Here is a 15,193-nt window from a genome sequence, read left to right as displayed (position 1 = left end):
CTCCCCTTCATCTACACTGATTGAAGTGGACTTAACAAGTGACATCAATAAGGGATCATAGCTTTCACCTGGATTCACCTGGTCAGTCTATGTCATGGAATGAGCAGGTATTCCTAATGTTTGTACGCTCAGTGTATATAGGGCCCCATTTGGGACACGTCTAGTGATAGACACTGTTATGAATGTGGAGGTTTCCCTCAGAGCCTATACTAAGTTATGCCCACTGGGACTGACCTGTGGTCCTCATCTGGCATCACTTTACTGGACCAGACATAACAGGAGGAAGTGGGTGTTTTAATATACTGCAAGGGTAGGCTGTATAAAGTGTGAGGTTCCAATACTCAAGAGATACTGAGAGAGGATTATCTCCACAGTAGTTGTGCTAATGTGGTAGAGTGGGAAGGGGAGGGATAGGCACAGGAGTGTGAAGATAAAGTATTAGTAGAGATACTATGATAGGGGGACCACTGCTTGTGTTACTGAGAGTACTGAGTACTGTCAGAGTACTGTCACAAAATAAATAAAAATACAATTTGATTTGATTCTGATGTCCATAACACACAAACTCAAAGAGGGGATGAGAAAAAGGACGTTTTTCGGAGAGAACTGAATTTCAGCCTACTGCTAAAATATGTGTATATGCTTGCCTGTGTGCATGTTAGTAATGCTTAGTAATCTAAGGTTGCCTGGAGTAATACAGAACCATTTATTATGATAGTGCATAGTTCTGTTTTTCTGTATGACAGTGGACTACAGGAAAATTCTCAGTGACTGGATGAATGTTGTGTGACTGTCCAGTTGTTTTTCTGTCTATGTTCAGCACGTTCCTATTATTACTGACCAGGGAAGAGATGGAGACCCGCACACTGTTGAAATAGAGGAATAAGGGCCTCCCGGGTGGCGCAGTGGTCTAGGGCACTAGCTGTGCCACCAGAGACTCTGGGTTTGCGCCCAGGATCTGTCGCAGCCGGCCGCGACCGGGAGGTCTGTGGGGCGATGCACAATTGGCCTAGCGTCATCCGGGTCAGGGAGGGTTTGGCCGGTAGGGATATCCTTGTCTCATCGCGCACCAGCGACTCCTGTGGCGGGCCGGGCGCAGTGCACGCTAACCAGGTCGCCAGGTGCACGGTGTTTCCTCTGACACATTGGTGCGGCTGGCTTCCGGGTTGGATGCGCGCTGTGTTAAAGAAGCAGTGCGGCTTGGTTGGGTTGTGTTTCGGAGGACGCATGGCTTTCGACCTTCGTCTTTCTCGAGCCCGTGCGGGAGTTTTAGCGATGAGACAAGATAGTAACTACTAACAATTGGATACCACGAAATTGGGGAGAAAAGGGGGTAATTTTATTTTTTTTAAGAAATAGAGGAATAAATCCAGGGAAGCAACATTAACCTCAGCCTCCATAACAGTGTCTGCGATCCCAAATGGCACCCAATCCCTTGCATAGTGCACTACATTTGACCAGAATCCTATGGGCCCTGGTGAAAAGTATCTCACTACATAGGGAATAGGGTGTCATTTGGGACACAACCAATATGACTCACGTGAATCTCTTAACTGTGCTTTGTGTTTCTTAATTTGCTGTGAGGTTTTATGTCTTTGTCACATTTTAGTTAATGTGCACTTATCTATTTGATCTACTAAACATTTTAGACTGAATAAACCGAAGAATGGTGGTTCGCACACAAACCTTTTCACAATCATCAACCTGTCATGTATTGTCATGTTGTGTCTTGTTTCTGTCCTTTCCTTTCACCCTGTCTCCCTCTGCTGGTCGTACTAGGTTACCGTTTCTGTCCCTCTTTCCCCCAGCTGTTCCTTGTCTTCTCTGACTACCTCATTCACCCCTTTTCCCACCTGTTCCCTTTTTCCCTCTGATTAGGTCCCTATATCTCTCTCTGTTTCTGCTCCTGTCTTTGTCGGATTCTTGTTTGTGTGTCTCATGCCTGAACCAGACTATCATCGTGTTTGCTGCAACCTTGTCCTGTCCTGTCGGAATCTACCTGTCCATCTGAGCCCACGTGTGTTCATCATTAAAGAAACTCTGTTTGTTAATTCGCTTTTGGGTCCTCATTCACGCACCTGACAGAAGAATCCGACCAAGAATGGACCCAGCGACTTCGGATCCTCTCCACTCAGCCGTCGAGATCCAGGGAGCGATGCTAGGCAGACACGAGCAGGAATTGTCTGCTGCTCGACATGCCGTTGAGACCCTGGCCACCCAAGTCTCCAACCTCACAGAACAGGTTCACCATCTCCGCCTCGATCCACCGGCCACTTCCAGGGCTTTCGAATCTCCGGAGCCCAGAATCAATAACCCGCCGTGTTACTCTGGGGAGCCCACTGAATGCCGCTCGTTCCTCACCCAGTGTGATATTGTGTTTTCTCTCCAGCCCAACACTTACGCCAGGAGCACTGCTCGTGTCGCCTACGTCATATCTCTCCTTACTGGACGGGCTCGTGAGTGGGGCACGGCAATCTGGGAGGCAAGGGCTGAGTGTACTAACCAGTATCAGGACTTTAAGGAGGAGATGATACGGGTTTTTGATCGATCTGTTTTTGGGGAGGAGGCTTCCAGGGCCCTGTCTTCCCTATGTCAAGGTAATCGATCCATAACAGACTACTCTATTGAGTTTCGCACTCTTGCTGCCTCCAGTGGCTGGAACGAGCCGGCTTTGCTCGCTCGTTTTCTGGAGGGTCTCCGCGCAGAGGTAAAGGATGAGATTCTCTCCCGGGAGGTTCCTTCCAGCGTGGATTCCTTGATTGAACTCGCTATTCGCATTGAGCGACGGGTTGATCTTCGTCACCGAGCTCGTGGAAAGGAGCTCGCGTTCTCCGTTGCCCCCCTCTCCGCATCACTACCATCTTCCTCTGCCGGCTCGGGAGCTGAGCCTATGCAGCTGGGAGGTATCCGCATCTCGACTAAGGAGAGGGAACGGAGAATCACCAACCGCCTCTGTCTCTATTGCGGTTCTGCTGGTCATTTTGTCACTTCATGTCCAGTAAAAGCCAGAGCTCATCAGTAAGCGGAGGGCTACTGGTGAGCGCTACTACTCCTGTCTCTCCTTCAAGATCCTGCACTACCTTGTCGGTCCATCTACGCTGGACCGGTTCGTCAGCTTCCTGCAGTGCCTTAATAGACTCTGGGGCGGAGGGCTGTTTTATGGACGAGATCTGGGCTCGGGAACATGACATTCCTCTCAGACAGTTAAGGGAGCCCACGGCCTTGTTCGCCCTGGATGGTAGTCCTCTCCCCAGGATTCAGCGTGAGACGCTACCTTTAACCCTCACTGTTTCTGGTAATCATAGCGAAACCATTTCTTTTTAAATTTTTCGTTCACCTTTTACACCTGTTGTTTTGGGCCATCCCTGGCTAGTTTGTCATAATCCTTCCATTAATTGGTCTAGTAATTCTATCCTCTCCTGGAACGTCTCTTGTCATGTGAAATGTTTAATGTCTGCTATCCCTCCTGTTTCCTCTGTCTCTTCTTCACAGGAGGAGCCTGGTGATTTGACAGGGGTGCCGGAGGAATATCACGATCTGCGCACGGTGTTCAGTCGGTCCAGGGCCACCTCTCTTCCTCCACACCGGTCGTATGATTGTAGTATTGATCTCCTTCCGGGAACCACTCCCCCCGGGGTAGACTATACTCTCTGTCGGCTCCCGAACGTAAGGCTCTCGAAGATTATTTGTCTGTAGCTCTTGACGCCGGTACCATAGTCCCCTCCTCCTCTCCCGCCGGAGCGGGGGTTTTTTTTGTCAAGAAGAAGGACGGGTCTCTGCGCCCCTGCATAGATTATCGAGGGCTGAATGACATAACAGTGAAGAATCGTTATCCGCTTCCTCTTATGTCTTCAGCCTTCGAGATCCTGCAGGGAGCCAGGTTTTTCACTAAGTTGGACCTTCGTAACGCTTACCATCTCGTGCGCATCAGGGAGGGGGACGAGTGGAAGACGGCGTTTAACACTCCGTTAGGGCACTTTGAATACCGGGTTCTTCCTTTCGGCCTCGCTAACGCTCCAGCTGTCTTTCAGGCATTAGTCAATGATGTCCTGAGAGACATGCTGAACATCTTTGTTTTCGTTTACCTTGACGATATCCTGATTTTTTCACCGTCACTCCAGATTCATGTTCAGCACGTTCGACGTGTCCTCCAGCGCCTTTTAGAGAATTGTCTTTTTGTGAAGGCTGAGAAGTGCACTTTTCATGCCTCCTCCGTCACATTTCTCGGTTCTGTTATTTCCGCTGAAGGCATTAAGATGGATCCCGCTAAGGTCCAAGCTGTCATTGATTGGCCCGTCCCTAAGTCACGCGTCGAGCTGCAGCGCTTTCTCGGCTTCGCGAACTTCTATCGTCGTTTCATCCGTAATTTCGGTCAGGTGGCAGCTCCTCTCACAGCCCTTACTTCTGTCAAGACGTGCTTTAAGTGGTCCGTTTCCGCCCAGGGAGCTTTTGATCTCCTCAAGAATCGTTTTACATCCGCTCCTATCCTTGTTACACCTGACGTCTCTAGACAGTTCGTTGTCGAGGTTGACGCGTCAGAGGTGGGCGTGGGAGCCATCCTTTCTCAGCGCTCCCTCTCTGACGACAAGGTCCACCCATGCGCGTATTTTTCTCATCGCCTGTCGCCGTCGGAAAGTGACTATGATGTGGGAAACCGCGAACTGCTCGCCATCCGGTTAGCCCTAGGCGAATGGCGACAGTGGTTGGAGGGAGCGACCGTTCCTTTTGTCGTTTGGACTGACCATAGGAACCTTGAGTACATCCGTTCTGCCAAACGACTTAATGCGCGTCAGGCGCGTTGGGCGCTGTTTTTCGCTCGTTTCGAGTTCGTGATTTCTTATCGTCCGGGCTCTAAGAACACCAAGCCTGATGCTTTATCTCGTCTCTTCAGTTCTTCAGTAGCCTCCACTGACCCCGAGGGGATTCTCCCTGAGGGGCGTGTTGTCGGGTTGACTGTCTGGGGAATTGAGAGGCAGGTAAAGCAAGCGCTCACTCACACTCCGTCGCCGCGCGCTTGTCCTAGGAACCTTCTTTTCGTTCCCGTTCCTACTCGTCTGGCCGTTCTTCAGTGGGCTCACTCTGCCAAGTTAGCCGGCCACCCTGGCGTTCGGGGTACGCTTGCTTCCATTCGCCAGCGTTTTTGGTGGCCCACCCGGGAGCATGACACGCGTCGTTTCGTGGCTGCTTGTTCGGTCTGCGCGCAGACTAAGTCCGGTAACTCCCCTCCTGCCGGCCGTCTCAGGCCGCTTCCCATTCCCTCTCGACCGTGGTCTCACATCGCCTTAGATTTTGTCACCGGACTGCCTTCGTCAGCGGGGAAGACTGTTATTCTTACGGTTGTCGATAGGTTCTCTAAGGCGGCTCATTTCATTCCCCTTGCTAAGCTTCCTTCTGCTAAAGAGACGGCACAAATCATCATCGAGAATGTTTTCAGAATTCATGGCCTTCCGTCAGACGTCGTTTCGGACAGAGGTCCGCAATTCACGTCTCAATTTTGGAGGGAGTTTTGCCGTTTGATTGGGGCTTCCGTCAGTCTCTCTTCCGGCTTTCACCCCCAGTCTAACGGTCAAGCAGAACGGGCCAATCAGACTATTGGTCGCATCTTACGCAGTCTTTCTTTTCGCAACCCTGCGTCTTGGTCAGAACAGCTCCCCTGGGCAGAATACGCCCACAACTCGCTTCCTTCGTCTGCGACCGGGCTATCTCCTTTTCAGAGTAGCCTCGGGTACCAGCCTCCGCTGTTCTCATCTCAGTTCGCCGAGTCCAGCGTCCCCTCCGCTCAGGCTTTTGTCCAACGTTGCGAGCGCACCTGGAAGAGGGTCAGGTCTGCACTTTGCCGTTATAGGACGCAGACTGTGAGGGCTGCTAATAAGCGTAGAACTAAGAGTCCTAGATATTGTCGCGGTCAGAGAGTTTGGCTCTCCACTCAGAACCTTCCCCTTAAGACGGCTTCTCGCAAGTTGACCCCGCGGTTCATTGGTCCGTTCCGTATTTCTCGGGTCATTAATCCTGTCGCAGTTCGACTTCTTCTTCCGCGATACCTTCGTCGCGTCCACCCGGTCTTCCATGTCTCCTGTATCAAGCCCGTTCTTCGCGCCCCCGCTCGTCTCCCCCCCCCCCCCCCCCCCATCCTTGTCGAGGGCGCACCCATCTACAGGGTCCGTAGGATTTTTGACATGCGTCCTCGGGGCCGTGGTCACCAGTACCTCGTAGATTGGGAGGGGTACGGTCCTGAGGAGAGGAGTTGGGTTCCCTCTCGGGACGTGCTGGACCGTGCGCTGATCGAGGATTTCCTCCGTTGCCGCCAGGTTTCCTCCTCGAGTGCGCCAGGAGGCGCTCGGTGAGTGGGGGGGGTACTGTCATGTATTGTCATGTTGTGTCTTGTTTCTGTCCTTTCCTTTCACCCTGTCTCCCTCTGCTGGTCGTACTAGGTTACCATTTCTGTCCCTCTTTCCCCCAGCTGTTCCTTGTCTTCTCTGACTACCTCATTCACCCCTTTTCCCACCTGTTCCCTTTTTCCCTCTGATTAGGTCCCTATATCTCTCTCTGTTTCTGCTCCTGTCTTTGTCGGATTCTTGTTTGTGTGTCTCATGCCTGAACCAGACTATCATCGTGTTTGCTGCAACCTTGTCCTGTCCTGTCGGAATCTACCTGTCCATCTGAGCCCACGTGTGTTCATCATTAAAGAAACTCTGTTTGTTAATTCGCTTTTGGGTCCTCATTCACGCACCTGACACAACCAAACTAACATACAGTATTCTTCTAGCTTGCACGATACCCTCAAGGTGGGGATGTGCAACGAAGCTCAAGCTTTCATGTTGCCATTTTAGGGGTTGTAGTCATGACAGCGCACCATAACTTTTGACAACTCTCACCCTGGGAGCTGCAAAAGGCAATGACGGAATAGTATATAACAGTTTATAATTGTGGCAAAACAACCTCCTTTAAACGAAGATCAATTATTTATTGGATCAGTCGTTGGTACTAAGTACTGTATGTTGTATATGTTGTCTTATACTGATTTATTTATCAGAAACGCTAACCTGCATCTTCCTTCCTGTCTCTCTCGCTCTGTGCAGTGCTGCGGTGGGAGTGGGTTTCTATGGCAACAGCGAGACCAACGACGGGGTTTACCAGCTGACATACTCCTTGTACAATGCCAATCACACCCTGGGAGGGGTCGACAATCTGGTGGGTAGCACTACAGACTCAATACATAACCTCTAAGTTTGCTGTACATTATCACTTCGCTACATTACCACTACATTACCATACGCTACATAACCACACAGCTGACGACTCTCTGTACAACACCAATCACAAGCTGGGAGCCGTCGACAGCCTGGTGGGTACAGTAGAATGACTACTCCTCCGAACCCCCCCAATTATACTGCTGACAATTGCTCACTATTCTCTACCCACCCACCCCAATCCTACTCCCTATGCCGCGGGGACAGACTCCCCATGAACAAAGAACCATCCTCCTCCTCTGTCCTCCTTGGTGTGACCCCTACTTTACACTGTGAGGCCCTTCCTGGTTATTTATATCTGTCTCATTTTTTCAATTTGTGCTAAGAAGCGCTGATGATGACACGTAAAGAGGCACCCAAATCCAGCTTTATACGTAAATTTCACACGTTCTGGGGCGTTTTATCACTCAGATAATAAGGCTCAGAACTCTACAGGAAGTTTTGTCAGTGGGATTTCAGTTCTATTTTCTCTCAGTGCTAAAAAGGAGCAAGCTATGTTTGATCCCAGCCATTTATAGGCAGAAATGCACAGAAATGTTGTGATGTATAGACCTTAATGGTTGAACATAGGAATCAGATTTCTTTAATTCTGAATTTGTTTAAATATGGTCCAATTTAAAATGCCATCAGCAGATGCCATTATCCAAAGACACTTGTAGTTAACACTTATAGCGCTATATACTGTATATTCAGTGTAGCCTAAATGGCCTATGCAGGAATCAAACCCTGCTTCAACCAAGAATAGATTGAGCCATGGGAATCACCAAGTCTCTGATCAATATGTCACACTCCCCTGGTGACTGGGATGATTATACAGCCTCTCTGGTTAATTATGACATCACCATTACGTCACCCACTATCCTCCTTCCTTATGACCTCCCTCAGCAATATAGTAGGAAGTGGATCATCGTGAGAGCGAGAGAGAGAAGGACTCCAGATGACTTCTATGAACGCTGTCAGAGCATGGATTAACTCCCCATCTGTGTTAAAGGAGTAAATTAATGTTTCCGTAGCTGGCTGTCTCTCTCATGGCTGTGACTCACACTGCTGAGCCCGAAAACACACATAGCCGGTTTACCGGGCACAGATTAAGCTTGTCCAAGACTAAGATGCCCTTTTAATGGAGATTCTCAACTGAGCTTGGCCGGGAAACTGGCCCACAGCGTATAGAACCAATTAGCCTGATTCCTATCTGAGCTGTTAGTCCTGGTCTTCCAGTGGTACAAAGGCTTTACTGTGTCTTATAGACAGACTCCACAGTTTCCCTTCACAATCAGACTCCAAACACACACACTCACACACAAACACACACACTCCACAGTCTCCCTTCACATAATCAGCCGTGAACCCAGGAAGCAAAGACCTTTGAAGAGGACCAATGGCCGGGCGTCCTGATAGGCTGCCTCAGTGTTCAAGTCTCCTTTCTGACAACAATGGCTGCTTTGGCTTTTGCCCCCGCCACTCAGATGCCTCCTCCTCCCCCTCTCCACACACTCTTCAGAAGTCGTTTCACATCCAAAGAGCAGATCTCTGACTAGGAGGGGATGGAAATGAAACACTTAACAGTCACCGTCAATGGAAGTTGGCTGCTTTTTAACTTCACAGTCGCCATCAATTTTCCCAGCTTTGGTTGAGTTAGTTAATTAGTTCTGGACCATATGGTTGTGTAGATTTCTATCAGCCCCCCCACACAGAAAACCCCGACTGGGAATCTGAATGAACAATCAGACACACAGTTAGAAGACATTATTTTCTGAAGAAGAAGCCAGAAAAACAGTCTGCTGCTGATAGCGTAATGGGAATTACGGGAATTTGGAATGCTTGGTCTATTGTGTAATCTTTAAGTGATATCCCATATGAACTAGGAACTCTGCAGACATTCTATAAATAAATTGTTATATTCTTTGCTGAGGCTTGGAGGAAAGAGATGGTAAATGAAAAGAGAAGTTTTGACAGCCAACTGTCAGAACTCTAGCCTGGTCCCAGATCTGTTTGTGTTGTCTTGCCAACTCCTGCCAATGACCATACAAGTTGGCAAGACAGCACAAACAGATGTCAGACCAGGCTATCAGTGTTGCTTGTATTAGTCAGTCAGAGAGCAAGGTTACATCTCGCTGTGGTTGGGACCTGGCCATTGACATAACTGTAAATATATTTCCCTCAACCAAACACGCTCTCATCGTAATAGGCTTTGTCTGGAAACAATAGACATTAAAGATTAGTTATTTTACACTGTATGTGACTAAAGAAGTATTTACGTAAGCAACCAAGTTCAAAGAATCTTGGAGAGAGAATGTTTGAAAATTGTTGAGGGGAAGGAAGCAGGGTTATGTATGGCATTGAGTTGACAAGCCTGCCTGGTTGGAGGTCTCTGAGTCCCAAATGGCACCCTGACCCCTGCATAGTAGAAACATGCTACCATGCATCCCACTGCTGGCTTGCTTCTGAAGCTAAGCAGGGTTGGTCCTGGTTGGTTCCTAGATGGGAGACCAGATGCTGCTGGAAGTGGTGTTGGAGGGCCAGTAGGAGGTACTCTTTCCTCAGGTCAAAAAAATAAATAATAATATCCCAATGCCCCATGGCAGTGATTGGGGGACATTGCCCTGTGTAGGGTGCTGTCTTTCAGATGGGATGTTAAATGAGTGTCCTGACTCTCTGTGGTCACTAAAGATACCATGGCACTTATTGTAGAAGTAGGGGTGGTTGTCCTGGCTAAATTCCTAATCTGGCCCTCATACCATCATGGTCATCTAATCATCCCCAGTTTACAATTGGCTCATTCATCCCCCCTCCTCTCCCCTGTAACTATTCCCCAGGTTGTTGCTGTAAATTAGAATGTGTTCTCAGTCAACTTTCCTGGTAAAATAGTGCAAACATAATACTGCACCATAGCACTCTGGTCAAAAGTAGTGCACTCTGTAGGGAATAGGGTGCCATTTTGGATGCATGCAGACTCTGTGTGTAATGGCTGGTGACTGACTGAGAGTTGGACCTGGGCCTGGGTCTGGATCTGAGCCTATAGACTCCTAGGTTTTATTCCTGTCCCAGATCAGGGATTTCAGAAGGGCATCCCTCAGGTCATTAACCTGCTGGCTGTTGCAGCCTTGGCATCCTTACACATACTGTGCTGCAGCTAGAACAGGAACATGAAGGTCAGCATGCCTTTGTCACAGGATGGTGTCAACATACAGACAAAGGTTTTAGAACAACTACTCATTCAAGGGTTTTTCTTTATTTTTATTATTGTCTACATTGTAGAATAATAGTGAAGACATTAAAAAGTGCATATGGATTCATGCAGTAACCAAAAAAGTGTTAAAACAAATCAAAATATATTTTATATTTGAGATTCTTCAAATAGCCACCCTTTGCCTTGATGACAGCTTTGCACACTCTTGGCATTCTCTCAACCAGCTTCACCTGGAATGCTTTTCCAACAGTCTTGAAGGAGTTCCCACATATGCTAAGCACTTGTTGGATACTTTTCCTTCACTCTGCGGTCTGAATCATCTCAAACCATCTCAGTTGGGTTGAGGTCAGGGGATTGTGGATGCCAGGACATCTGATGCAGCACTCCATCACTCTCCTTCTTGGTAAAATACTGATTACACAGCCTGGAGGTGTGTTGGGTCATTGTTCTGTTGAAAAACAAATGATAGTCCCACTAATCCCAAACCAGGTGGGATGGCGTATCGCTGCAGAATGCTGTGGTAGCCATGCCGGTTAAGTGTGGCTAGAATTCTAAATAAATGACAGATAGTGTCACCAGCAAAGCACTCCCACACCATAACACCTCCTCCTCCATGCTTTACGGTGGGAAATTCACATACGGAGATCATCCGTTCACCCACAACGCATCTCACAAAGACAGGCAGTTGGAACCAAAAATCTCCAATTTGGACTCCAGACCAAAGGACACATTTTCACTGGTCTAATGTCCATTGCTCATATTTCTTGGCATAAGCAAGTCTCTTCTTCTTATTGGTGTACTTTAGTAGTGGTTTCTTTGCAGAAATTCGACCATGGTTAATCAAACGCATTAAGAAGGAAAGAAATTCCACATATTAACTTTTAAGAAGGCACACCTGTTAATTGAAATGCGTTCCAGGTGACTACCTCATGAAGCTGGTTGAGAGAATGCCAAAATTGTGCAAAGTTGTCATCAAGGCAAAGGGTGGCAACTTTGAGAATTCATTTGTTTAACACTTTTTTGGTTATTACATGATTCCAAATGCGTTTTGGTGTCTTCACTATTTTTCTACAATGTATAAATAGTAAAAATAAAGAAAAACCCTTGAATGACCCTTGAAGGTGTTCTAAAACTTTTGACCGGTAGTGTACACAGTCACCCTATTTCTAGCTCCAGGCCAACTTTGCGGTATTTAACCAGCCACGTGCTGCCGATGTAGGCCACCGCCACTCGCTAGGGTTGTGAGCTCTTGTTCTCAAGGGCCGAGATAAGTAAGACATTTAAGCGTGTTAACCCTCACAGGGCTGCCGGCCCATACTGCATTCCTAGCCGCGTCCTCAGAGCAAGTGTAGACCAGCTGGCTGCAATGTTTATGGAGATATTCAATCTCGCCCTATCCCAGTGTGTGATCCCCACTTGCTTCAAGATCTCAACCATTTTTCCTGTACCGAAGAAAGCAAAGGTAACTGAACTAAATGATCTAATCTCCCCATAGCACTCTAATCTAAATCTAATCTAATCTCCCCATAGCACTCACTGCTGTCATCTTGAAGTGCTTTGAGAGGCTAGGTAAGGATCATTATCACCTCCACCTTACCTGATACCCTAGACCCACTACAATTTGCATACCACCCCAACAGATCTACGGATGACGCAATCACCAGACAGTCTACAGGGAGGAGGGCCCTGGCGGAGTGGTGCCAAGAAAATAACCTATCCCTCAACTTCAACAAAACAAAGGAGCTGATCGTGGACTTCAGGAGACAGCAGAGAGAGCACATCCACATCGACAGGGCCACAGTGAAGAAGGTTCCTCGGCATCAGCGCCTCTTCAACCTCAGGAGGCTGAAGAAATTTGCTTTGTCCCTAAGACCCTCACAAATGTCTACAGTTGACCATTAAGAGCATCCAGTTGGGCTGTGTTGCCTGTTATGACAATTGCACTGTCTGCAATTGTGGTCAGTCCAAAGCATCACAGGGGGCACACAGCTTGCCCTCCAGGACATCTACAGCACCCAGTGTCACAGGAAGGCCAAGAAGATCAAGGACCTCAGCCACCTGAGCCACGGCCTGTTCACCATGCTACCATCTAGAAGGCTGAGACAGTACAGTTGCACCAGCCCATCAGACTGTTAAATAGTCACCATTAGCCAGCCTCCTCCCAGTACCCTGCCTTGAACTTAGTCACTGTTACTAGCCGGCTACCACGATGGACTCTACACTGCAAGTTAGAGACTGCTACTCTATGTACAGTGCATTCGGAAAGTATTCAGACCCCTTGACGTTTTCCACATTTTGTTATGTTACAGCCTTGTTCTAAAATGTATTAAATAAAAAGTTGTCTTCATCAATCTACACACAATACTACATAATGACAAAGCAAAAACAGTTTTTTTTAGAAATGTTTGCTAATTTATATATATATATATATATATATATATATATATATATAAACTGAAATACCGTAAGTATTCAGACGCTTTGCTATGAGACTCGAAATTGAGCTCAGGTTAATCCTGTTTCCATTGATCATCCTTGATGTAACGATTCTCGTCCTCCTCTTCTGAGGAGGAGTTGTAAGAAGGATCAGAGGACCAATGCGTAGCGTGGTAAGTGTTCATTATATTTATTTATAACTCAGAACACTAAATAATAAAACAACAAAGAGAACGAAATGAAACCGAAACAGTCCTGTAAATACAAAAAACACAGAACAGAAAATAAACACCCTCCAAACACAGGTAGAAAAAGGCTACCTAAGTATGATTCTCAATCAGAGACAACTAACGACACCTGCCTCTGATTGAGAACCATACTAGGCCAAACTCAAAAAACAACATAGAAAAACGAACATAGACAACCCACCCAACTCACGCCCTGACCATACTAAAACAAAGACATAATAAAATAACTAAGGTCAGAACGTGACACTTGAGATGTGTCTTCAACTTGATTGGAGTCCACCTGTGGTAAATTAAATCGATTGTACATGATTTGGAAAGGCACACACCTGTCTATATAAGGTCCCACATATGACAGTGCATGTCAGAGCAAAAATCAAGCCATGAGGTCAAAGGAATTGTCCGTAGAGCTCCGAGACAGGATTGTGTTGAGGCACAGCTCTGGGGAAGGGTACCAAAACAATTCTGCAGCCTTTAATAGTCATGGTACCATTTGAAAGAAAACACTTTGAAGTTTGTGGAAATGTGAATTGAATGTAGGAGAATTTAACTTAATAGATCTGGTAGAAGAAAATACAAAGAAAAAAACAACCAGTATTTTTCTACCACCATCTTCGAAATGCAAGAGAAATGTCACAGAGCCATCACTCTGTTTGCAATTCCGATAGTGTCCACAAGATGTCAGCAGTGTATGTGCAACGTTTCAGATGGATAACTTGATGTATGAGTGAACTACAAGACTTTTACTGTGAAGTCCCCAGGTACAGTTGGGCAAATCGTGAAGGAGACATTCACATTAATTTTACATTTTTCTGCAAGAATATCATCAAATCTGGATACTTGGACTTTGATTTAGCTTTCCAAGTATTACTAGCCATATTATAAATTCAACATTTGCAAAACAAACAGTTTTCATAACTTCATAACTCTGAATATCATTATATATTTTTTCCAAAATGAAAAGGCATGCTGTCGTACAAGGTTACTAGCTACAGTTTACAACATATACATGGTTCATTTGCTATCTAGCTAACTTTGTTTGACCCCGATTGGTGCTTATTTGACAAAGATACAGTCGTTCAAGTGATGGCCGCCCGTGTCATCGGTGTGCCATGAAGGCGTCGCTCTCTGACCAAATATGATTTCCAATAGGATATTCTACACCCTTAATGATAAAGTAAAAGCTTGTTACCTTCTAGGATCTCTGCGTAATACATACGAATGTGATTTGACTCATTGAAACAACGTTTAGGGTGAGATTTCCACAGATTCCTTTCTTTGCAAATAGAACGAGTGGAAATACAAAATTGATCGTGCATGCTATATGGACCTTTTTAGGATATGAAAAAGGATTTTATCTAACAAAACAATACTTCATGTTATCTCTGGGACCCTTTGGATGATAAATCAGAGCAAGATTTCAGAATGTAAGTACACATTTCACCTTCAGAGATGAATTTCTCAAACCTATCGAAATGAAAAAAGTGTTTTGTTGTTAGGAGCTCTCCTCAAACAATAGCATGGCATTTTTTTCGCAGTAATAGCTAGTGTAAATTGGATAGTGCATTTATATTAACAAGAATTTAATATTTCAGCCGATATAAGACACTTATATATGTACCGACATTTGTTGTTTCTCTAAAATCTGCGATCTTGATATAATGTGCTGCATAATTTACAACTGTCCGGTTGACGGAACGCCGATTCTTAAGAAGTTTAAATGGAAGAAGTTTGGATCGACCAAGACTCTTCCTAGAGCTGGCCGCCCTGCCAAACTGAGCAATCGGGGGAGAAGGGCCTTGGTCAGGGAGGTAACCAAGAACCCGATGGTCGCTCTGACAGAGCTCCAAACTTCCTCTGTGGAGATGGGAGAACCTTCCAGAAGGACAACCATCTCTGCAGCACCCCACCAATCAGGCCTTTTTGGTTGTGGCCAGACGGAAGCCACTTCTCAGTAAAAAGCACATGACAGCCCGCTTGGAGTTTGCCAAAAGGCACCTAAAGGACTCAGACCATGAAAAACAAGAATCTCTGGTCTGATGAAACGATGATTTAGCTCTTTGGCCTGAATG

At 46.6% G+C, this 15,193-nt stretch overlaps 1 protein-coding gene across 2 annotated transcripts in view; it reads left to right on the top strand.

Moving 5' to 3' along the window:
* ttyh2 (tweety family member 2) overlaps positions 1 to 15,193 on the top strand; it is a 117,205-nt gene that overhangs the window by 61,165 nt on the left and 40,847 nt on the right. For both annotated transcript variants that reach the window (XM_021576242.2, XM_021576244.2), the window contains exon 3: positions 7,080 to 7,191. In XM_021576242.2, the coding sequence (XP_021431917.1) occupies positions 7,080 to 7,191 (112 nt within the window). The remainder of the gene's footprint in view (positions 1 to 7,079; positions 7,192 to 15,193) is intronic.

Source organism: Oncorhynchus mykiss, chromosome 20, assembly GCF_013265735.2.
Source record: "Oncorhynchus mykiss isolate Arlee chromosome 20, USDA_OmykA_1.1, whole genome shotgun sequence".
Classification (NCBI taxonomy): domain Eukaryota; kingdom Metazoa; phylum Chordata; class Actinopteri; order Salmoniformes; family Salmonidae; genus Oncorhynchus; species Oncorhynchus mykiss.
The sequence above is the reverse complement of the archived record's forward strand: the minus strand, read 5'-3'. Positions and strand labels throughout refer to the sequence as shown.